Consider the following 25333-nt stretch of genomic DNA (forward strand, 5'->3'; position numbering starts at 1 on the left):
AAAAAAGCGGGGGGGGGGGGGGGGGGTTCTGTATTGTACAACATTTTTGTACTAGATATTTTTTATTCTATATTTTTGTGCTGGATTTTTTTACTATTTTTTTGTGCTGAATTTGTATGCAACTTTTTTGTGATGTATTTTACGTATTGAATTTTGGGCTATATTTTTTGTACTATATTTTTTGTACTTGGATTTTTATGTTTTATAACTTTGAGAAAACTAATGTGCGAAAATTTCGTGTTTAGAATTAAAATGCCATTTTTTCCTCTTAAGAAGAGTGTCATATGTCATATTCATATGCATTTTAAGGCAAAACACCCTTTTAAGGGATCCACGGGATCCACGCCTGTATATTCCACTTCCATCTCAACTTTGATGGATATGAGACCGAGCATCATGCTTTTCTCAAGATCAAGTCCATGATCACTCAAGGAGCTCGCCCGGGACACCCCCCCCCCCTTCGGCTTTTTTCCTTAGGCGTTTTAGCATAAGCGTTTTGTAGACAACACTGGTGTGGCACGAGTTTTGAGGGTCTTATGAGAGAGAGGTAGAGAGAGGGAGGGAGGGAGGGAGGGAGGAGAGAGAGGCGTTTTGGAGGCAATTTCCACTACACCAACTTTTTACAAAATGCCCAAAAACTAACTATGCGTCACATGACGTAAAATGCTCGAGTGTGCCTAGTTTTGAATACGCATGGTGTAGTATTGAACTCGTATTACTCCTAATTATTTTAAACAGTTTAACTCATTCAATATTAATACTGACAGTAATAACTAATATTATAATATGCACATAACAAATAATTATTAAATGTGAATAAACAATGTGTGCTTTCTAATATCACCTGCTACAACTGAACTATTTATTATACGGATGCCATGCACATCAAGTATATTCGATTTTCCACTAAATGTAATTTATAACGAATATTTTATAGTTTTAATATAATAAACACATTTTACTGTATCAATTCAATTTGTTAAATTAATAAAAGCATTCCCAACTTATCACACGTTCTAATCTCTATAATTACACTAAAAAACATTAAATTTCTCTTTTATACTCATTTAAATACTTTTATTATATATTTATCATTACATGCAGTTTCTTTCTCTCTTCTCTAAACTCTCTTCTTTAACCACAACCAATTCAACAAATATTAAAAAATAAACATATGCAAACTTTAAATTTACAAAAGTCACCACTTTTCTCTCTACACCTTATAATTAATACTCACAACCACTCAAAACCTTACCATATAATTTGCAAACTTCACTCAGATACTTTTAAAGATAGGATGAGTATGCTCTAAAACGGATAAAATTCAGGATTGTCACAAAAGACTTGTTGACTTGAAACATTACAATAGTTTTCCAAGAAGAAATCATGTCGTGTGCCTTACTATCCCTCCATGCATATTAAAGGCCAACACTTATCCTTGTGATCTTAAGTTTCTTTCCAAAATGAATTCAAAGCAACCAACCATCTCCTTATCGTCTTCCTCTCGTAGCCATTTCCTCTTTCATGCTCTTATCATATTTCCACATATCACCTCCATCTCAGCTTCCTATGACTGCGGAAATGAGACCGATCACCACGCTTTGCTCATGATCAAGTCCATGATCTCTCAAGGAGCTCTAACCTCATGGCACAATTCCTTTCATTTTTGTGATTGGACTGGTGTTACATGTGGAAAGCGTCATAGAAGAGTGACTCGTTTAGTATTGGCATCACAAGGTTTGGAAGGCTCTTTATCTCCTCATGTAGGGAACCTTAGCTTCCTTCGTGAGCTTAATCTCCTTAACAACAGTTTTAAAGGAATCATCCCTCATGAACTCGGTCGCCTTTCAAGGCTACGTTTTCTTTATCTGTACAAAAACAAATTCAACGGGGTCATTCCGACCAACATATCTGGTTGTTCTAATCTTGAAGTGCTTGAACTTTCCTATAATTATCTTACTGGAAACATTCCCAAGGAGATTAGTTTCCTCCATAAACTTAAAAAGCTTTTTATTGGGCAGAATAACTTAACAGGTGGAATACCGCCTTTCTTGGGAAATATCACAACAATAAAAAAGTTTTCTGTTGCCAGTAATCCATTGGGTGGGAGCATTCCAAATACCTTAGGCCATTGGAAAACATTAGATACACTTTACTGCGGCATTTGTAATTTATATGGAGGCATCCCTCATTCTCTTTATAACCTTTCACTCATAAAACGTTTTAGCTTAGCTGAAAATCAACTCACAGGAAGTCTCCCTCCAACCATAATGTTTCCTTATATTGTCTTCCTTCAATTACGGAATAACCAACTAACCGGGCCTCTTCCACCGTCCATTTCTAATTCTTCGAAGTTAAAAGTTCTTGAAATGAATGACAACAAGTTTAGTGGGAAGTTAGAAATCGAGTTCGAAAAACTAAGAGAGATCAGTTATATATCATTAAGTGATAACGACTTTGGAAGCAGAGAAGATGATGAAATGAAGTTTATTAGTAGTTTGAAAAGCTGCACCAAATTAAAGAGCTTAGATCTTTGTAATTGCAAGTTTCAAGGAGTTCTCCCCACATCAATTGGTAATTCTTTCTAATCAACTCCAAGAAATATATTTATATAATAATCTGTTACATGGAAACATTCCTAGTTCGATCGGTAATCTCAGTGGTTTAAGCAAGTTGTCGTTGTTTGCGAATCAATTCACGGGCAGCATCCCCTCCACCATTGTTAACCTTAAAAAGCTAGAAGGCCTTTCATTAAGAGGAAACCAACTTTCAGGTCAGATTCCTGATGCCATTGGGAACTTGTCATTATTGACCATACTTGATTTATCTTTAAATATGTTTGAAGGGGTTATTCCATCAAGTTTGGGAAATTGCGATATTCTATTACGGTTGTACCTTAATGAAAACAAACTTGAAGGAAGTATTCCTACGAGACTTCTTCAACTTTCATCTTTATCCATAATACTGGATATTTCTAATAACAATCTGGTTGGTCCATTGCCAAATGAAATTGGAGACCTCAACATGTTGACTGCACTAGATTTATCTTATAACAATTATCAGCTAATATCCCGGGTAGCATTGGTGGTTGTGTTGGTCTTTTACAGCTGCGTTTCAATGGTAACTTATTTCAAGGTACGATACCACAATCATTAAGTTCCTTGAAAGGATCGGTGGAACTGGATATGTCTCAAAATACTTTATCAGGTCAAATTCCTCAATTCTTAGAAGGGTTTTCATTTTTAGAATATTTGAACCTCTCTTATAATCATTTTGAAGGTGAAGTGCCAACTTCAGGAGTGTTTGCCAATGCAAATGCATACTCTATTTCGGGTAATAGTCGACTTTGTGGTGGCATTGTTGAACTCGGGTTACCCAAATGCAAGGAGAAAAGGAATCATAAAAAGAAGTTTCCTATGTTTGTTGTAGTCATTTTTGTTTCATCCACACTTTTCATCCTAGCATGTTTAGCATATGTTTGGCTTAAGAAGAAAAGCAAGAGTCAATCATCTCAATCATCAAGTAGCCGATTCTTGAAAGTTTCATATGATCAACTTCTCAAGGCTACCGATGGATTTTCCAAAGCCAATTTGATTGGTAAAGGTGGGTTCAGTTCCGTTTTTAAAGGAATCCTTGATGCATATGATAATAGGATTGTTGCGATTAAAGTTCTACATCTTCAAAATCGAGGTGCTCAAAGTAGCTTTATGAGAGAGTGTGAAGCATGGCGAAACATTTGCCATCGGAATCTGTTGAGGATAATAACTTCATGTTCAAGCATTGACTTTCAAGGAAATGATTTCAAAGCTTTGGTATACGAGTTCATGCCTAAAGGGAGTTTACAAGATTGGTTGCATTCAAGTGAAGACACGCCCGCACTCAACCTTCTCCAGAGAATAAATATTCTCATGAGTGTAGCATTTGCACTTGATTATATTCACAATCATTGCATACCAAGTGTTGTTCACGGTGACTTGAAACCTAGCAACATTCTACTCGATGATGATATGGTGGCTCATGTTGGAGATTTCGGTTTAACTCGTTTACTTGGAACTTCGTACCCAGAAAGCACAACTGGGATTCAAGGAACAATCGGTTATATTGCTCCAGGTAAATTAAACTTTTCATATGTACTTACTCATAGTATCGCCTTTATTTCTAAAGCACTTGCTTGTAAATTACAGAGTATGGTCTCGGAAATGAGATGTCAACTAGTGGAGATGTCTATAGTTTTGGGATTCTATTACTAGAGGCCATGACTGGAAAAAAGCCGACGGACGACATTTTTAAAGAGAGCTTCAGCCTTCATAAATTCGTATCCATGGCCTTGTCAGACCATGTAATGGATGCTATTGATGCTAATATGCTAAATGCTTATGAAGAGAACGGAACTTTTATGCGAAACAGGGAAGAAAATTTAAAGAAAATTAAGGAGTGTTTGGTTTTAATAATGAGGATTGGAATATCATGCACTCTTGATTCTCCATCAGAAAGGATGGATATGAAAAGGGTTGTACAAGAATTGCAACAGATTTTAGATACACTTCAAAATATTTGAGGTATGGTTTTTTTATCAGAACACTATCTTGATTAAAGTAGGCCTAATGTGAACTTTCTTTTAGGTCTAAAACCAAGCGTCCATGAGAGATTAAAAAAACCACATCAAGAGATGGTGTATCATGTGAGTCTTCTTTATTACTTTGTCCATCATGCATGTTTGCTAGTTTGATTTTTGTTAAAATAAAGTGTACGAGTTTTGTGTTGTAATACTTGAAAGAATATTATGTTGTGTTTTTGTGTTAAAAGAATATTATATTGCCTTCTTGTGAAACAACAAATAGTCTTTTTTGGGTAAGTTGGATAGCTAATAAAAAAGGGCTTTATGTGGGCAAACTTATTGGCCCATATGGCCATATTCATGCACAGACCCAATGATAATTTCATACCGATTTAGAAAATGTCACCTACTTAGGCTGTTCAAATTTCTCGCCACTCGTTCATCGCTCACTCGAAAAATGCTCGTTCGATTTCGTTTGGTTTGTAAGTGAGCCCTTCGGCTCGGTTCGATTTAAAACCAAGCCAAGCATGAGAAAGCCTTGCTCGGTTTGGTTTGGTTCGGTTCAGTTTGTTTTGCTCAAATTATTTTTTATTTATTAGTTTTATATATACATTTTATGTATGTATATATAAGTATATTATTTTTTTAGTTTTTCAAATATCCCTCTTTTGTGTTGACTTAAAAGTTTAAATTTAAACCTTAGCCGCTCGTTTTATATATGTTTTGTTGTTAAGTTTGAGTTTTAGACATTTTAAAGTTGGAGTTTAGACATTTTAGAGTTAAAAGTCTTAAACTAATGATATTTTGAAGTTTTATAAATCTAAAATTGAAAACTTTGCATGAATCAAGCCGAACCAAGCCGCTCAGTTTCAAATTAAACCAAGTTCAAGCATCAAAATATCGCTCGTTTATGTAAATTCAACCCGCTAGGTTCGGCTCACTTTCAAACCAAACCAAGTATGAGCATGCGTTCGGTTCGGCTAAGTTCGTAAACAGCCCTACTCGCTACTCACGTGTCACAAATTATAAGTGAAAAAATAACCGGACCAGGTAAAAAAAAATCGAACTAATTTTTTATATTCAAGTATTCTATACCCGAAAACGGATTTATACATGTTGATCTTAATACCAGGAACGTACCCAAGTTATACCCATTTAATACCCAGAAACAGTGATACCCTATACTCGTATCCAGTTATACCCTCTACCCGATACCCATTTTTTTACCACCCAATAGAATACACGAATTTTGAAAGTATATTTTTGTGGATTGTTTGTGCTCCTATCGACATAGGAAGGTCAAACGGGCCCGTTTGTTAGTCCGATTTAGTTAAGTTAGAATTTTTAGAAAACCGAAACCAAATTATGGTAAAACGTGTTGAGTACCTTTTAGCAGATCTTTGTTGTTGTTGTTGTTGGTGATCAACTGTCCGCATCTTATATCGCTTAGAAGTGCATATATATTTTTGGATTGAGTTGCACCGGTTTATCTGAAGTGAGTCGATCAGTTTTGCAGCAGCCACAGCCTCAATTATCCCCGAAAACGTCATGATCATTATTGGTCTAAATATTAGGCAAATGTGTGATAGACAGATTTTGTTTAGCCATTTAATAACAGATTTTGAAGTTAAATTGCAGTTAAAACAGATTTTTGTTGTTAAACTGCTGTCGAACGGGCTCTACAATAATATTGTTAACGAATTTTGCAATTTATTTTCTTTCAAGATTTAAAATATGTGTCGTGTTTTTTTAACGTCCAGCAAACATAAAATGCCTAGGTACTCCGTACGGGATAACCCAATGGCTAAAGGCCACCGCTAGCTGGAGCCGTATGGATCCCTTAAGCGTCTCCAAGTTATCTCCAGTTCCAGGGAAAACCCACCACCCGAAGGCCCATTGGTGGTAAAACCCGGATGCTCTCATGATCGAACTCGAACCGGAGATCACAAAGATCACGGTCTTCCTTCATTGAGTCACCTATGTCCCCTAAAGTGTTGTAAGTGGGAATTGAACTTGGGGCTCCATTGAGAAACTCAAACTTCTACCACTACACCACATTGGAAATGACAAAAAGAAATGTGTTGTGTTAACATGTTCTAACTTATATCTTTTTAAACCTGCTTTAACACGCCAAAATAGCAAACTGAGCCCAAACTGTTCAGACTGATATACATATAATGTTGGCCCATAAAGCGTTTATAAAAAAAAATTAAACTTATAAAACAATTTTACATATTAGTAAAAATAAAATTGCAAAAAGCACACTGAGCGCAAGCGGTACCACATCGATAGACCCGTCAGTTAAGAATAGATGTTAACAGGCTCTGATGTAAAAATTGCTATTAAATGGGTTCCACCATACTAAAGTGGGCTTACGTTGATGTCGACCTGTAGGAAGCGTGTTTCACGTTGTTTAAAGGGCTGTAGTCACAGTCATCGTTACCTAGTTGTACAAAGTAAATGGAGATTAGAATTAGAAAATATATAAGTTTTGTGTGGGCCCGTGGTATTGGTTTTGGAGGGTCATCGGCACCTAAAATTTCTTGAAACGCGAGAAAATTTGGAATCGTTGTTACTGTTCTAACATACTTGAAAACCAACACCGCATGTCCACACAAAACTTACTTCAATCGGTTAGTTGCGGAAAACATACCTTAGATCGCGGCACAAAAAAAAATGCATATGCTTTACCTATTCGTGCATAGCGTGATATTCATCAACAAGGGTAAAGTTTAAATACAAATAGAGACAAAAAATGAAAAGTTTGAGAAAGATTTGTGGTCACATAAAAAAACTCCTAAAAAATAAATTCAAAAAAATAATAAAAAAATCATACTCAAAATATAAATAAAAAATGAAAAAATTTAAAAAACTAAAATGTTTACCTTGCCATTCCCGTTCAAAAAAAATCGACGAAAAGACACAATACCGAGATTAAAGACACAATGACGAAAATGAACAAAAGACACAATTATAACTGAAAAAAGACACACAATATATCGCAAAATATAATACAATGCCGAACAAAATATAACACAATGTTGAGTAATATCAAGAAAAAAAGACACAACGTCAAGGAAAAGAAACAATCGATGACGAAAATAAACACAAAACATTTTTGTGTTTTACTTTTTTCTTTCTTTTATTTAATTTTGAGTTACGATTTTTTTAATTTTATTAAAAAAATTTATTGTACTTCACCTATCAACAATCACTAGCCTTTCCCTGTTTCTTTGAAGTCTGTTCTCATCCAATCCAACAAACTGGTTAAACTTTATAATACTTTAATTCGGACAATATAGATAGTAATTAATATTATACATTTTGCACATATAAAATTATTATATTAACAAAAGCATAGTGTTGATAAAACAATGTCACGTGCTCGCCATTTATATTCGTTTGCCTATTAATAATTTATAACAATGTCACGTAACAATCACACCACAGTACTCGAGTACATGAGTAACATGTCTATTAAACGCCAACAATCATCCCTGTGATCATGAGTTTCTTTCCAAAATGAATTCAAAGCAACCAACCATTTCCTATTTTATGCTCTTATTATATGTCTATATTTCACCTCCATCTTGGCTTCCAATGACCGCGGAAATGAGACCGATCATCACGCTTTGCTCATGATCAAGTCCATGATCGCTCAAGCAGCTCTAACCTCATGGAACGATTCCTTTCATTTTTGTGATTGGACCGGTGTTACATGTGGAAAGCGCCATAGAAGAGTGACTCGTTTAGTATTGGACTCGCAAGGTTTGGAAGGCTCTTTATCTCCTCATGTAGGAAACCTCAGCTTCCTTCGGGAGCTAAATCTCACTAACAACACTTTATCTATTTGTATGAGAATCAATTCACGGGTAGTAGAACTTTATTTATTTGAAAAGCTACTTCAAAAGCTAGTAGAACTTTATTTATTTGAAAACCAACTTCCAGGGCAGATTCCTAATGCCATTGGAAACTTATCATTATTGAGCTTACTTAGATTAGATTTAAACATGTTGGAAGGGGTTATTCCATCAAGTTTGGGAAATTGCCATAATTTATTAGAGTTGTACCTTAGCGATAATAAACTTGAAGGGAGTATCTATCCCAACGAAGCTTCTCCAACATTCATCTTTATCCATAAACTTGGATCTTTCTAGAAACAATCTGGTTGGTCCATTGCCAACAGAAGTTGGAGAACTCAATATGTTGGGCGGACTAGTCTTATCCGGTAAGACTTTATCTGGTAATATTCCTAGTAGCATTGGTGCTTGTGTTGGTCTTTCATGGTTGTGTCTCGAATGCAACTTATTTCAAGGTACGATACCGGCATCATTAAGTTTCTTGAAAGGATTGGTGAAACTTGATATTTCTCAAAATAATTTATCAGGCCAAATTCCTCAATTCCTAGAAGGGTTTTCATTTTTAGAGTATTTAAACCTCTCTTATAATGATAATTGCCAACTTTAGGAGTGTTTGCCAACGCAAGTGCATACTCTATTTCGGGTAATAGTAGACTTTGCGGTGGCGTTGTTGAACTTGGATTACCCAAATGCAAGGAGAAAAAGAAACATAAAAAGAAGTTTCCTGTGCTTGTAGTAGTCATCTTGATTTCATCCATAATTTTCACCATAGCACGTTTAGCATCTGTTTGGCATAAGAAGAAAAGCAAGAGTAAACCATCTCAATCATCAACAAACGATCGATTCTTGAAAGTTTCATATGATCAACTTCTCAAGGCTACCAATGGATTTTCTGAAGCCAATTTGATTGGTAAAGGTGGGTTAGTTCCGTTTTTAAAGGAATCCTTGACGTATATGAAAATAGGATTGTTGCGGTTAAAGTTCTACATCTTCAAAATCGAGGTGCCCAAAGTAGCTTTATGAGGGAGTGTGAAGCATGGCGAAGCATTCGCCATCGGAATCATAACATCATGCTCAAGCATTGACTTTCAAGGAAATGATTTCAAAGCTTTGGTGTACGAGTTCATGTCTAAAGGGAGTTTACAAGATTCGTTGCATTCAAGTGAAGGCACGTCCGAACTCAGCCTTCTCCAAAGAATAAATATTCTCATGGGTGTAGCATTTGCACTTGATTATATTCACAATCACTGCATACCAGTTGTTGTCCATGGTGACTTGAAACCTAGCAACATTCTACTCGATGATGATATGGTGGCTCACGTTGGAGATTTCGGTCTAACTCGATTACTTGGAACTTCATGCCCAAACAGTTCAACTGGGTTTAGAGGAACAATCGGCTATGTTGCTCCAGGTAACTTATACTTTCATATGTACTTACTCATAGACTTATGGTATCAACTTTATTTCTAAAGTATTTGATTACAAATTATAGAGTATGGTCTTGGAAATGAGATGTCAAGTAGTGGAGATGTCTGTAGTTTTGGAATCTTATTACTAGAGGTTATGACAAGGAAAAAGCCGACTGATGATATTTTTAAAGAGAGCCTCAACCTTCATAAAATAGCTTCCATGGCCTTGCCAGACCGTGTAATGGATGTTATTGATGTTAATATGCTAAATGTTTATGAAGAGAATGAAAATTTTATTCAAAACATGGAAGAAAATGTAAAGAAAATTGAGGAGTGCTTAGCTTTTATATTGAGGATTGGAATATCATGCAATTTTGATTCTCCATTAGAAATGATGGATATGAAAAGGGTTGTACAAGAATTGCAGCATATTTTGGATACACTTCAGAATATTTAAGGTAAGTTTATATGTTTCACATTGCTATCTTGATTAAAGCAGGCCTAATGTGAACGTTATTTCAGGTCTTACAACAGGCTTTCATGGGTGTCAAAAAGAACCACATCTAAGAGAGGAGAGATGGTGTATTGTCTTCAAAAACTAAAATAAAACGTGAGTCTTATTTATCACTTTGGCCACACTTGTGTGTTATTTTGTTTGATTTCAAGGTTAATAATGTATATGAGTTTTGTGTTGTAATCATGAAAAGAATATTATATTATATTCTTCTAAGAAGTGATGGACCCATAAATTTTTTTAAAGAGTAGGTGCCAAAATATTATAGGGTTGATGCCCATGTATTGCCAGTGGGTTCGCCAGTGCTTGTAAAACAAGTGGTCTTAGCTCTAAGTCATGCATTAGGATTAATGTACCTAGAAGTATTATGTTACACAAATTTAAAACATATATTAAGTGTAGGTCCCAAAACGACCAACGAACGGATTTTGCACTTGATAAACGTGTCGAGACGGGTGCGGTAAATCAAACGACCGAACATAAATAATATAAAGATAGAATATAATGGACGATCTCGTTGTCGGTTAAAAGATTGATAGATTAAAAGATAGAACCGACCCACCCAAGGTGAGCTCCCCTTGGGTGGTGATTTACATCATACAACACACACACACATAAAATAGAAACTAAAGTCTTATTTATAGCTAAACACAACAATAAACTAGAAGATCTCTCCGTTGAAGTTAAACGTGTGTCGAAGCTCTCGTCTCGTGTCCGGTTTTCTCGTAGGCTTTAATTATTTACTTGACCATTAAATATATTTAACGAGTTTCGTAATTTGATATCGCAAGTCACAAATATTGGCCTTACATTAAGTGGGGGCCTAGAAAAGTTTCTCGTTAGTTTCTAAAATTTTCGGGTTAGTTGTATCGCTAAATATATTAAAATAAAAAAACAAAATGAAAACATTTGGTAAGTAACTGGTCGAATAACTTACAAAAAGATAAAACCAATTTAAATTTCAAATGTATAAGAAAAGTACGTCAATCGTTGTTATAAATGCATAATAGAAATACAATACTTTACTATTGCTCTTTACGAATTTGAAATTCGGAAAAAACGATACTCTACCATTGCTCTCTAATCAAATAATCCAAAATCTTGTAATTAATCAAATAATCAAGTGAAATTTAGATTTACTTTTTAAGTTGCATGAATTGAGAATATGTAGCCTGAATTGGCCGATCAGAATTGGCCTTTTCACATTCAAAGCTTACTCATTTGTGACTTTTTCTTGAGCTCGTAGCTGTGTCATGGACTCCCAAAGTTTCTTAGTTTCAAAAGTTTATATGGGATGGGCTGTACAAAAATTAACCTTATGTGGGTAAACTTATTGACCCATATTCATGCATTAGCCCAATGATAATTTCAAAACGATTAGAAAATGTCATGTGTTACATATTAAAGGTGTAAAAAAAACGGACCTGGTAAACAAAACCCGGAACCGTTTTTTATACCCGTGTATTTTTATACCCGAAACCGGTACCAACCTTATCCATAGGATATAGGTTGGGTATGCAATTTGATCTCAATACCTAGAACCGAAACCGTATTAAATTATACTCATTTAATACCTGGAACTGGTATACCCTGTACCTAACACTTGTTTATTTAGAAGCTCAGGAATAAGAGTGTCTTCACTTTTCGCTCTTATTCCATGGAGTTTATGTCGAAGAAAATATAATGTGTTTGTACGGTTGGATTAATTAATAAATTCATATCCAAATATAAGAATATGGACATGGTTGGATTTTTTTCGTTGCTTAGTTTACTAGTGGTCTTTTTGGGATGTTTCTTTGTTTTTTAGCTTTTCTTTGATCAGCTTTCTTAAGTTATAATATATATTTCTTTTGCCGTCCAAAGAAAAAAAATATGAATAGAGCACTGCTTTATGGCTAATTCGCCACTACTAACCAAGAAAAAGCCTAATTCTAGATGGCAGGCATTGAAGAAAGCACTACAAATAAGAAAATATATAAGTTTCTTTCCTAGAAATTAGAGATTGAAGACTCGTTGACTTAAAACATTACGTGTCATTCTCAATACCCGGATATAGAGTATTCAAATACCCGGTTTTAGAATACCCAATACCCAGTCTAGAACCGGGAATTTGAAAAACCCGATTTATGAACCTCTATCTATGTGTGTAACCTGATTGACCCATATTCATGCAAGACAAAATGGCAAAACAGGTCCTTTATGTTTTCATGGTTTTTCAATAGTCGTCATTTAGCAAACTTAATGACACAAGACGTATTTCATGTTTCAAATTCGGTTCACGTTACGTCCTTTAGTACTAACTCAGTTAGATTTTTTCGTTAAATATGGTTATGTGCTTTGCATAGAGGGTAAATTTGTCTTTTACTCCTTCAAAGGACTATTAGTGTAGATAACTAAAACTTTGAGTCAAATTGAAATTATTTAATAACAAATTCTCTCTCTCTCTCCTCTCTCTCTCTCTCTCTCTCTATATATATATATATATATTTATATAACCTGAAAGTCAACCACCGTCACCATTTCCGGCCTCCATTTTATCTTTATACCGTCGCCGCCGTCGTCGTGTACTCACTCTTTCTTTTTCACTCCGAGCAAACAAATATCCAGATCCCACAATTTCTTGTTCTAATACCTCGTTTTATGGTTTGGAAACCCTAATTCGGAAAATGGTTATTGAAATTTGGGGGTTTTAGCGTTTCTTATGGAGTGAGTCAGAGAGAAAGGTGTGGGAAGTTTTCAGTGATTGACGGAGATATTGAGGGGGCAGTGATGTGCGCCGGCGACGGGGTCGACACGAAGTGGTGGCGGCAGGTGGTGGGTGAAGAAATACAAAGGGGATGGTGATGGTGATGGTGGCAGAGGTGGAGTGGTGGCCTAGCGGGTGGCGGCGGTTTGCAACAGGTGGTGGTGGTTTTGGATTGAGCCAGCGGTGATGATAGTGGTCAGGTGGCCGGAGTTAATGGTTGTCAGATATAGAGTTTTCTGGTGGGGCCGAATTTGTTGGTGATAAGCGTTGTTGGTGTTGGGGTTGGTGGTGTTGGTGTTGGGGTAGGTGGTGGTTGGAGGAGAAATGGAGATGATGAGGAGATGACGGTGGGATGAGAGATAGAGAGAGAGATGAGTTTTTTTTAAGGCTAAATCTTTAGTCTAGTTACACAAATAGTCCTTAAAGGGGTAAAATGACCACACTGTCCTCATGTGCAAAGCACATGACCATATTTAACGAAAAAATTTAACTGGGTTAGTACTAAAGGACGTAACGTGAACCGAATTTGAAACATGAAATACGTCTTGTGTCATTAAGTTTGCTAAAGGGCGACTATTGAAAACCATGAAAACATAAAGGACATGTTTCGCCATTTTGTCTTCATGCAATAGCCTAATAATAATTTCAGAACAATTAGAAAATGTCACGTCACATATTAAAGGTGGAAAAAAAACGAACCTTGTAAACAAAATCCAGAACCTGACCCGAACCCGAAGCATAAGGGACCTTAATATTATAATTTACTATTTACTGAAAGGGGATAAAACTCCAAAAGTATTGTATTGGTCAATACTCATGACAGGTAATTCCTTCTTTGCGCTTGGCGTTTAGGTCGATTCATATACTTTACCTATTCGTAAACGTGAGATTCATCAATCATTACTCTTTCCCTGTGTCTCCGTCGCGAAGTCTGTTCACATCCAATCCAACAAACTTTTCATTAGTTTATTGTGTATTCAAACAAGCTCGTTAAACATAAATGTCGTGTTATACCTAATTATTTCTAATACTTTAATTCTTTCAAATATAGATAGTAAATAATATTTATTTTGCGCATATGAAATTATTATATTAGCAAAAACATAGTGTTAACAGCTAACATAATATCATGTTAATATATCGCGTATTAGAACTGAACTATTATAACGAATATTTTAGTGTTCTAAAGTAATGATAACACTACAGTACTTTTACAAGAAAATATGTTCATTTCCTGTGAAAAAGGTTTAACATGCATACTATAAAGGTGATTAAAGACAAAGTAATTTTCCAAGAAAATATCTTCATGTTATTTGTGTACTCTACGGTAACATGTATTAAAGGCTAACAATTATCCTTGTGATCTTAAGTTACTTTCCTAAAATGAATTCAAAGCAACCAACCATTTCCTTGTTATCTTCCTCTATTAGTCACTTCCTCTTTTATGCATTTATTATAATTCTAAATTTCACCTCCATCTCAGCTTCCTATGACCGCGGAAATGAGACCGATCATCACGCTTTGCTCCAGAACAAGTCCATGATCGCAAAAGAAGCTCTAACCTCATGGAACAATTCCCTTCATTTATGTGATTGGACTGGTGTTACATGTAGAAAGCGTCATAGAAGAGTGACTCGTTTGGTATTGGAATCTCAAGGTTTGGAAGGCTCTTTATCTCCTCATGTGGGGAACCTTAGCTTCCTCCTCGTGCTTGATCTCACTAACAACACTTTAAAAGGCGTCATCCCTTATGAACTCGGTCGTCTGTCAAGGCTATGATTTCTTTATCTAGATAAAAACAAATTCAACGGGGTCATTCCGGCTAACATATCTGGTTGTGCTAATATTGAAGTGCTTCTTCTTTCCGTTAATAATCTAATTGGAAGCATACCCAAGGAGATTAGTTTTCTCTCCAAACTTGTTGCTGTTAACCTTGAGCAGAATAACTTAACTGGTGGAATACCGCCTTTCTTGGGGAATATCACAACAATGAAAAGGTTTTCCGTTGCCAGTAATCCATTGGGTGGGAGCATTCCAAATACCTTAGGCCGTTGGAAAACATTAAATACACTTTACTGCGGCGGGTGTAATTTATATGGAGGCATCCCTTGTTCTTTTTATAACCTTTCACTCATAGCTCAGTGTAGCTTCGCTGACAATCAACTAACGGGTAGTCTACCTCCAACCATAATGCTTCCTCATCTTGTCCGCCTTCAGTTATGGGTAACCAACTAACCGGGCCTCTTCCATCATCAATTTCTAATTGTTCGAGGTTAGAATATCTTGAAATGAGTGATAACGAGTTTAGTGGGAAGTTGGAAATCGACTTTGCTAACCTAAGAGATATTAAATATATACTTTTAGGTAATAACAACTTTGGAAGCAAAGAAACCGATGAAATGAAGTTTATTGATAGCTTGAAAAACTGCACCAAATTAAACGCATTGAGTCTTCCTAGTTGCAATTTTCAAGGAGTGCTCCCCACATCAATCGGTAATCTCTCTAATCAACTCCAATACTTATACTTATACAAAAATCAGTTACATGGAAACATCCTAGTTCGATTAGTAATCTCGGCGGTTTGACCATGCTGTCCTTGTATGCAAATCAATTCACCGGTAGCATCCCCTCATCCATTGTTAACCTTAAAAGGCTAGCAGGCCTTACTTTAGGTGAAAACCAACTTTCAGGGCAGATTCCTGATGCCATTGGGAATTTATCATCATTGACCACACTTGAATTATATTCAAATATGTTGGAAGGGGTTATTCCATCAAGTTTGAGAAATTGCCATAATCTATTAGAGTTGTACTTGTATAACAATAAACTTGAAGGAGCATTCCTACAAAACTTCTTCAACTTCCATCTCTATCCATATATTTGGATCTTTCTAAAAACAATCTGGTTGGTCCATTGCCAACGGAAGTTGGAGACCTCAATATGTTGAGTGCACTAGACTTATCTGATAACACTTTATCAGGTAATACTCCCAGTAGCATTGGTGCTTGTGTCAGTCTTTCATTGTTGAATCTTAAAGGTAACTTATTTCAAGGTATGATACCACCAACATTAAGTTCCTTGAAAGGATTGGTGAAACTTGATATTTCTCAAAACAATTTATCTGGCCAAATTCCTCAATTCTTAGAAGGGTTTTCACTTTTAGAATATTTGAACCTCTCTTATAATGATTTTGAAGGGGAATTGCCAACTTTAGGAGCGTTTGCCAATGCAAGTGCATACTCTATTTCGGGTAATAGTAGACTTTGCGGTGGCATTGTTGAACTTGGATTACCCAAATGCAAGGAAAAAAAGAAACATAAAAAGAAGTTTCATATGTTTGTAGTAGTCATTTTGATTTCAGCCACATTTTTCACCATAGCATGTTTAGCATATGTTTGGCTTAAGAAGAATAGCGAGAGTAAACCATCTCAATCGTCAACAGGAGATCGATTCTTGAAAGTTTCATATGATCAACTTCTTAAGGCTACCAATGGATTTTCTGAAGCCAATTTGATTGGTAAAGATGGGTTTAGTTCCGTTTTTAAAGGAATCCTTGATGTATATGAAAATAGGATTGTTGCGGTTAAAGTTCTACATCTTCAAAATCGAGGTGCTCAAAGTAGCTTTATGAGAGAGTGTGAAGCATGGCGAAGCATTCGCCATCGGAATTTGTTGAGGATTATAACTTCATGCTCAAGCATAGATTTTCAAGGAAATGATTTCAAAGCTTTGGTATACGAGTTCATGCCTAATGGGAGTTTAGAAGATTGGTTGCATTCAGGTGAAGGCACATCCGGACCCAACCTTCTCCAGAGAATAAATATTCTCACGGGTGTAGCATTTGCACTTGATTATATTCACAATCATTGCATACCAAGTGTTGTTCACGGTGACTTGAAACCTAGAAACATTCTGCTTGATGATGATATGGTGGCTCATGTTGGAGATTTCGGTTTAACTCGTTTACTTGGAACTTCATACCCAAGCAGCTCAACCGGGATTAGAGGAACAATGGGCTATGTTGCTCCAGGTAACGTATACTTTCATATGTACTTACTCATAGTATTACCTTTATTTCTAAAGTACATGCTTATAACTTGCAGAGTATGGTCTTGGAAATGAGATGTCAAGTAGCGGAGATGTCTACAGTTTTGGAATCCTATTACTATAGGTTATGACAGGAAAAAAGCCGACCGACGATATTATTAAAGAGAGCCTCAACCTTCATAAATTCGTATCCATGGCCTTGTCAGACCATGTAATGGATGCTATTGATGCTAGTATGTTAAATGCTTATGAAGAGAACGGAACTTTTATGCAAAACAGAGAAGAAAATGTAAAGAAAATTGAGGAGTGTTTGGCTTTAACATTGAAGATTGGAATATCATGCACTCTTGATTCTCCATCAGAAAGGATGGATATGAAAAGGGTTGTACAAGAGTTGCAACAGATTTTGGGTACCCTTCAAAATACATAAGGTATGGTTTTTTTTTTATCACAATACTATCTTGATTAAAGTAGGCCTAATGTGTACTTTCTTTTAGGTCTAACACCAAGCGTCCATGGGAGATAAAAAAAACCACATCAAGAGATGGTGTATCATGTGAGTCTTCTTTATTACTTTGTCCATCATGCATGTTTGTTAGTTTGATTTCTTGTTGAATAAAGTGTACGAGTTTTGTGTTGTAATACTTAAAAAAGAATGTTATGTTGTCTTCTTGTGTTAAAATAATATTATATCGCCTTCTTGTGAAACATTAAGTAGTCTTTTTCGGGTAAGTTGGATCGCTAATAAAAAAAAGGCTTTATGTGGGTAAACTTATTGGCCCAATGATAATTTCACCCAGATTTAGAATGAATAAATTGGAACTAATTTTTTATACTATTCTAACCGGATTTATACATTTTGATCTCAGTACCATGAAAGTACCCGAGTTATATCCGTTTAATACCCAGAAACAGTGATACCCTATACCCGTATCCAGTTATACCCTCTGCCCGATACCTCTTTTTTTTACCACCCAATAGAATGCACGAATTTTAAAAGTATATTTTTTGGATTGTTTGTGCTCCTATCGACACACGAAGGTCAAACGAGCCCATTTGTTAGTTCGAGTTAGTTAAGTTAGAATTTTTAGAAAACCGAAACCGAATTATGGTAAATTATGTAGAGTACCTGTTAGCAGATCTTTGTTGTTCGTGCGGGTTTGCAGCAGCTCGTGTGGCAGAAAGTTAAGGTGATATGCAGGTATTTTGTCTTTGTGTATTGAGACTGCGCGTGCGTATATTTTGCTAGTTATATAGAAGCTTCGTGATCGACTGTCCGCATCTTATATCACTTCGAAGTGCAAATATATTTTTGGATTGAGTAGCACCGGTTTACCTGAAATACTTAAATATATTTATCCCCAAAAACGTCCTGATAATTATTGGTCTAAACGTTAGGCAAATGTGTGATAGACAGATTTTGTTTAGTTATTTAATAACCTATTTTGTAGTTAAACTGCTGTTAACGAATGCTGTTAAACATATTTTTGTCTTTAAACTGCTGTCGAACGGGCTCTGCCATAATATCTGTTAAACGACTTTTGCAATTTATTTTCCTTCTAATTTTAAATAAATGTGCCATGTTAACCTGTTCTAACTTGTATCTTTTTAAAACCTCTTTAACGTGCCGAAACAGCAACCTGAGCCCAAACGGTTCAGACTGATATACCAATCAGTAATTCAGTAAACAGATCCAGATGGCCCATAAAGCGTTTATAAAAAAATTAAACTTGTTACATAAAACATTTTTAAAAATTAGTAAAAGATAAATTACAGAAAAAGCAAACTAAGCGCAAGCGGTACACATCGATAGACCCGTCAGTTAAGAATAGATGGTAACGGGCTCTGATGTTAAAATTGTTATTAAACGGGTTCCACCATACTAAAGTGGGAATCTGTATTTCAATCATTCACTAGTAGGGACTTGCTTTAGTTGAATATTATTATTAGCTTTCACATTTAACTAACATGTCGTCATAATCGTCGTACTCACTAATCCCACCAATAGCAAAGCTATGGTAGGGTATGACAAGAGTAAGATGTAGACAACCTTACCTCTACCGGTTTTACCCCGTAGGAATAGAGATCTGCTTCCGGTGAGACCCCCGGCTAGATAGTAGTTTTGCATGAAGCCTTGGACATAAGACACATAACACTCAACAATTGGGACACCGGCTGATTGGTGCATGTGCTCTTGTCTTTTGGCCATCAACGGCACCACATGATGCCCAATTAACCTTTCATCACTTTTAACGTTATATTCATTAAATTAGTAAAATAACGTCAAAATTAATGTAATTTTACTTTTGCCCACATGAGGGCGATACATATATACATTATATGTGTGCACTGCAACTAAGGGGTTACATTTAACTAACATGTGGACTAATTAATTTCTTATAATCCATCTTTAACTAAACAATGATCTTTGCATCCTTTTAAAATCGTAAAAATCAAAATGTTAGTCATTCGTTGAATGTGTATAGAGGTAGGGTACCAAAAAGACCCAAATACCCTTAAGTACTACCCGCAGGTCAGCTGAGGGTCCCTCACGAAACGACCGCGGGACATATGGATCACCCGCCTAGCCATCTCAGGAAGAAAAATCCCCAGGGCACATGCGGAAGCATTCTGGCATTCTCAGAAGTCACCCGCAAGACAGAGTATTCGTCCGTATAAATGACCAAGAGATAATGCCCCGGGATAGCTGTAAGTAACTAATTATCTTCTAGAAGATTTACCAAGATGCTTTCTTGGGCAATACGTGATCTCTCGCCCAATAAATAAAGGACATCTGGCAGGGCCGTTATAACCATGCACATAGCCAGGGTTGTTTAACATCCTATCCCGTGAAGACACTTGTCCAGGTTGTTATACATGCACATGCAACATATAATTGAACCTATCATATGAGGGCACGTGTCTAGGTGGTTACGAGAGCATCTTCTAAAAAAGACAGTTGGCCCAATCATCTTCTCACATCTTTCGACTATAAATACTCTCTCAACTATCATGAGGTATACATTCACTCCCATTGTACTCTCACTATTTCACTTAAGTACTTTATCTTCGTCGGAACTGTATTTATTTTCATGCCGGAGGGTGGTTACGGGAAGACCCCCCTCTTGTCCTTCCCGTAACGAGCTCACGATGTCTGTTGTGCAGGTTCCGGTCACTAGACTTCGAGGAATTGGGCTCGTATCGTACTGGTTGTTATCCGTATGTATCCTACCGTGTGGACTCATTGGATCTAAGACCCGTCAAGGGGAGTAGATCCGTGTTTCTTCAATGTGCTATATCTCTATAATTATACAATTATGCTCAACAATCTCTATTGGTAGGTTGAACAATTTCACGCAAATATTTGATCGTGTATCTTCATTTATTCGTCTTGTCTAATACTTTTATAGTTTCATTCCCTGATCAAATAAAATACATACTGAATTTATACACGAATAACTATACATGCATAAATCCATAAATCATAATGTGGTCAATAAGTCGTGGGTCATTCTCACTTGACATATGGTCATAGTTGTGGGTCACCCTTGTTCATTGTTTTTTGGATCAAGCTACTACATGGTTAAAGTTAAATTGCTCATATCATATTTTCTCCTTGAAAGTTAAAATTTAATGCATACATAATCATTGTACTTCTAACCCTTATACTTTACATTTTTTTACAAGTTTATCTAAAAAAAGCATTTGTTGATCAGTTTTTCATGTAAGTAATAGAAAACATTTTCATGTAAGTAATAGAAAACATAATAAATATTAAACTTATGAACCTGTTACAGCATGTAGAGTAGTAACCGCAGCAAAGTTGATGTAGTCGACATGTTTGTCATCTTGATCGAGTTCCTCTTTAGGATGTATAGTTAAGGATGGTGTTAGGGTTCTTGAGAAGAACCCGGTTTAGGAGAGATGAGGCACACAAATTATAATGTGTGTGATTAGGTTATGATGTTAATATTTCTCTCTCTTTATATACATTCAAGGGGAAACCCTTTATTAGTTAATTATAGGTAATATGACCCATCAACAATTACAAACTAATATATAATAAGGTATAGTTAATATTTTGATCTATTATAATATAAATGATTATAATTGCCATATATAAATATATATTATTATATATTATTCTTACATTCTCCCACTTGGCCGAGTATTCATTTATTATGAGTATTAAATAAGCCTGATCAGGAGTTAACACTCATTTTAGCTTTGAACTTAAACTGGAGCAGAGAAATATAGTCATTGAATTGAACATCAGCTCAAGACCCCATTAATCATACTGCAGCCCTTATTTAAAACCTAAGTAGTTATTATCAAAATTTTCAAGTAAGCCCTTCAGAACATTTGATTTGTATATTAATTCGTCTATATGTCATTATGCATTCTAAACATATTAAGAGACGTACAAAGTCAAAAGTGATGAGGAAATTTAATAGTTAGTCATTCATAGTGCGATATGCAATTATACATGGTCATTAGTAATCCCGTCTTAATTATTAAGCGTTTTCATAAGACTTATGGGTGACAAACCATTAGTTATTGGATCCTTAAGCATATCAAGAAGGTATTCGATACGAAAATTTAGATTCCTCAATTCATTTACAAACGAATAGTTAGTTTCATATCGATATTTTAATGCAGCACCTCTCGAACTGTTACTGTTGAGAAAACATGGTAGCTGACTTTATCACAGTAAGTCTTCAATATATAATTTATATGAAGTTAATAAACTTATGAGTCCACTGATAAATTTTCAACAACATTTATTGCTAATTGCGTTGTGATTAATCAACACATTATGTCGTTATAACTAAGATTGTTGTTATCAGTTCATTATGACTCCTTCATGAGATAGATTTATCTGCTGACATAAGAATATAACCCTAAAATTATATTTTTTTCTTATCTCTGAATATGACAAAGTTTAGAGTAATCTAGCAGTTTGAATTCTCACTTCTTCTTTTAAATTATAGTCTTTCGTTTCCTTTAAATATATCTTAGTACTCTTTAGATGCTTCACATTAATCTAGACATATCTAGTGTGTTGCAATTTTGAGTAATATCTAAACGAGTATAGACTTGAACTTATATAAGGCTTCTACTTAATGAAGCATAAGGAAATAATCTATGTGTTCCTATTATTCTCTAAAGTATAGCAGTATTGTTTGTTACATGTGTAAGGAATATCTCTGAGATCCATAATATCAAATTGTGTGAAAATGCTTTGACTTATGTAACATATACTTGTCAGGAGAATGTTATATAGAGTTTGTATTAGCTGCTCCCACTCATCTTGAGGTAGGTACATTAATCCACTTGATTTTTGATGAAAATAATTGTATAAAGATTTAATCATATTTTGATGTTTGCATTAACCCATATATGGATTTTATTGACTTACATACTAAATGTTCGTTGACCTTCAATTTATAACTTTTAGGTTGTTTTATGAACATATAAATATGTAAGCCGATTGTTAGGGAAGTTCGTTTTAATGTTCATCTAATGTAGCTCTTAACTATTATAAGCTACTAGAACAATAATGATCCATAAAGAAATCTTTTGTAATATAGGTAAGAAGATTCTTTGATAATTTATTCCCTCTTGAATATAACATTTAATAATCAATCATGCTTCTTAGTGTCTTAGCGTTTGTGTTAGGATTTAGTTTAGTTATGAACACCCTTAGGTGTTTCAATGAATTCTCAAACATTATTCTGACTTATGGAGTTTAGTTTAGTTTGCTAATAATAGCTTTATTCCATTCAGAAGATTGATTGATATTAATGGTTTAATTAGAAGTGGTAGGATCATTAAACTTTCCAACATCCATTTCAACTTTATTTAGGGAGGTTACATAAGCATCAATGCCAGTATGTTGCATTCTAAGTTGATTATTGGGTAATTGTAAGTCTCGGTTTTATGGATTAGCTCTTAGTTAGGTTGCTATCATTTTTAAGATTCTAAGTGTGTAAGAGTTGGTGCAATGTGATGTACAAGAGGTGTAATAGGAGTGAAATTCGGAGTAAATTTTAATGACTCTCTCCCCCCGCCTCTTGTACTTCTGATAAGTCATTATAATGACTTTTACTGCTCCAACTGACATTAGAAACCTTTAGAAAATTAGCATGCTTATGGTCAGTATTTAAAGATCAATAGATTCTAATAGAGAAACAAGTTAATAATATAAGTTGTTGTAGTTTCTTTTGGTGAGGATTATTTTAGTAAGAAATCTGAATATGCCACGTTTAAGCAACAATGAAACTTTTGTAGTAGTAGTAATAGTAAATTCTAAATAGATAAGTTTTGATAAAATAGTGTTGTGATGGAGTCGTGTCTTATACAAGAGGTGCAGTTGAGATAATATCAAGTTTTCACCCCCCCCCCCCACCTCTTGCAAATCTTGTAAGTTATGATTGAGACACTTAAGACTCCCACTAATCTTTAATATCTCTTGAAAAACTACATAGGGAGTTTCAATGATGTACGTGATGTGGGAATTTCTCATATATATGTTAGACTTGGTTTGATTTCATTAACGTTCAGATGTCATATTAAACTTAGGGACATATTTAGAAGAAATCGTATTATGTATATATGAATGGATCTCTTTAAAACCATGGACCATAGAAGTCAGATTAGATACAAGTAAATAGCTTTTTAAATGATAAAAGAATTATGTCTGAATATTCCGTTTTGAATAAGTTCCACGAATGCCAGTAAAATATAACTTACGGTGGACCCATACTTATTCCTTAAGCCAAGTAATGTTTATGGAATCTAACACATGATTAAAATCACTAAGAATGATATTAGATGAAATTCACCGTCATCAGTCATGTCATGATTTCTCATGAAATTTGGTTTTAATGAATGAATTTTATAAGTCTTATTTGTCTTTTGTTAAATTCTTATTTGCATAATAACAAAAGTTGTGAAAGTATTTATTATCATCTTATTCTATTTTAAAAATGTTTCAATACAGATATTGATAACAAATAATATGAGATATTAATGTAAGAGTGACTTTATGTTGGCTATGCAAACCTCACAACTGTCATAATGTAGCTTAAGTATTGATACTAAATTCTGATTAATCTTCATAATATTTAAGGTATCATAAAGCGTAACTAAAAGACAGTTTATCATGGTTCAAATAACCTTAACATGTAAATGTGTCATTAACACTCATGTTAGTTATTTGTTGATATCGGGTAAACATATAGAAGTAGACTTAATCAATCATGTGTTAATGGGAATATTATGATTAACAGACTTAAATATCATTAATATTATACAACTATCAATTTTAGCCAGATATTCTTTTAAATTATGGATAGCTTTGTTGCTTATGCCTGATTTAATGACATAATTTTGCAATGAGAATTCTCCTTAGAGAACTTAAAGCTAAAAGTAATACTTGTATTTTGTCTATGAACCTTAGAATTATCCTCATTAAGGTTTTAGTGGTAATGAGTTGAATAATATCTTATTTTCCAGTACTGGACATTTCTTTTCTTGTACATATGTTGCTGATCAATACGCTCATTTTCCTTTGGTACTTCTGAGTGTTATAGTTAATTCTTAAGGCACCAAATTGTACTATTAAAAATTTTAGTATGTAATGCACTATAAAATTGTACTTATTTTCATGCGTGAACCCTTAATTTTATGGGTCATGGTTTTGTACATTATGATGTATTCAACGATACCATTTAACCTTATAGTTATAATTTAGAAGAAATGCATGCATCTTAGGAGTTATTTTGATTAGTCTTAGGAAAAACTAAATCTAGAATAACTCTAGTAATAGCATTTATTTAAATAAGTTCTTGATTATCATTATCATAAAAGACATTATGATTGACTCGTCCCATTTGTTATGCTCTAGTTTTTATTAGACTGACTGTTATCAGAAAGAGCAGTAGGATAGTCGTATCATGTCTTAAAGGATATGAAAGCTGAGAAGAACTAAATATTATTAAAACTCTTTATGATGTAAAACTTATTTTATGTTGTAATATTAGAGTGGATGATTTGAATTAGATAGTTATTTATTTTAGAAAATTATAGTGAGTAATGCTATAGTATACTAAAGTAAGATAGATTAAAGTTTTATATCATTAGATTAATGATGGATCATTATATTTTATTGAATATGTGATATGTCTATTATTAACA

General features: G+C 34.7%; 1 protein-coding gene and 2 pseudogenes across 3 annotated transcripts in view; all 3 read left to right on the top strand.

Moving 5' to 3' along the window:
* Positions 1 to 1183: 1183 nt before the first annotated feature.
* Positions 1184 to 4888, top strand: LOC143547010 (uncharacterized; annotated as a pseudogene). Its single transcript, XR_013137693.1, has 2 exons — positions 1184 to 4110; positions 4185 to 4888. The product of XR_013137693.1 is annotated as an uncharacterized LOC143547010 (transcript).
* A 4595-nt stretch (positions 4889 to 9483) lies between these two features.
* On the top strand, positions 9484 to 10734 carry LOC143547017 (receptor kinase-like protein Xa21). Its single transcript, XM_077038544.1, has 2 exons — positions 9484 to 9829; positions 9911 to 10734. The coding sequence occupies exons 1-2, from the start codon at positions 9544 to 9546 to the stop codon at positions 10282 to 10284; spliced, it is 660 nt and encodes a 219-aa protein (XP_076894659.1). The 5' UTR covers positions 9484 to 9543; the 3' UTR covers positions 10285 to 10734.
* Positions 10735 to 14328: 3594 nt separating this feature from the next.
* LOC143547009 (uncharacterized) overlaps positions 14329 to 25333 on the top strand; it is a 34270-nt pseudogene continuing 23265 nt past the window's right edge. Inside the window, exon 1 of the transcript XR_013137692.1 lies at positions 14329 to 17117. The product of XR_013137692.1 is annotated as an uncharacterized LOC143547009 (transcript). The remainder of the gene's footprint in view (positions 17118 to 25333) is intronic.

This window comes from Bidens hawaiensis, unplaced genomic scaffold, assembly GCF_021521415.1.
Source record: "Bidens hawaiensis isolate Kalapana, Puna unplaced genomic scaffold, B.hawaiensis_p1.1 tig00014542_1, whole genome shotgun sequence".
NCBI classification, from domain to species: Eukaryota; Viridiplantae; Streptophyta; class Magnoliopsida; order Asterales; family Asteraceae; genus Bidens; species Bidens hawaiensis.

Bases quoted from the DNA above. Each gene is read 5' to 3' on its own strand.
- LOC143547017 (XM_077038544.1), top strand. From the start codon at position 9,544: ATGTCTAAAGGGAGTTTACAAGATTCGTTGCATTCAAGTGAAGGCACG. The intron at 9,830-9,910 runs GTAACTTATACT...TACAAATTATAG, and splicing joins AATCGGCTATGTTGCTCCAG to AGTATGGTCTTGGAAATGAG.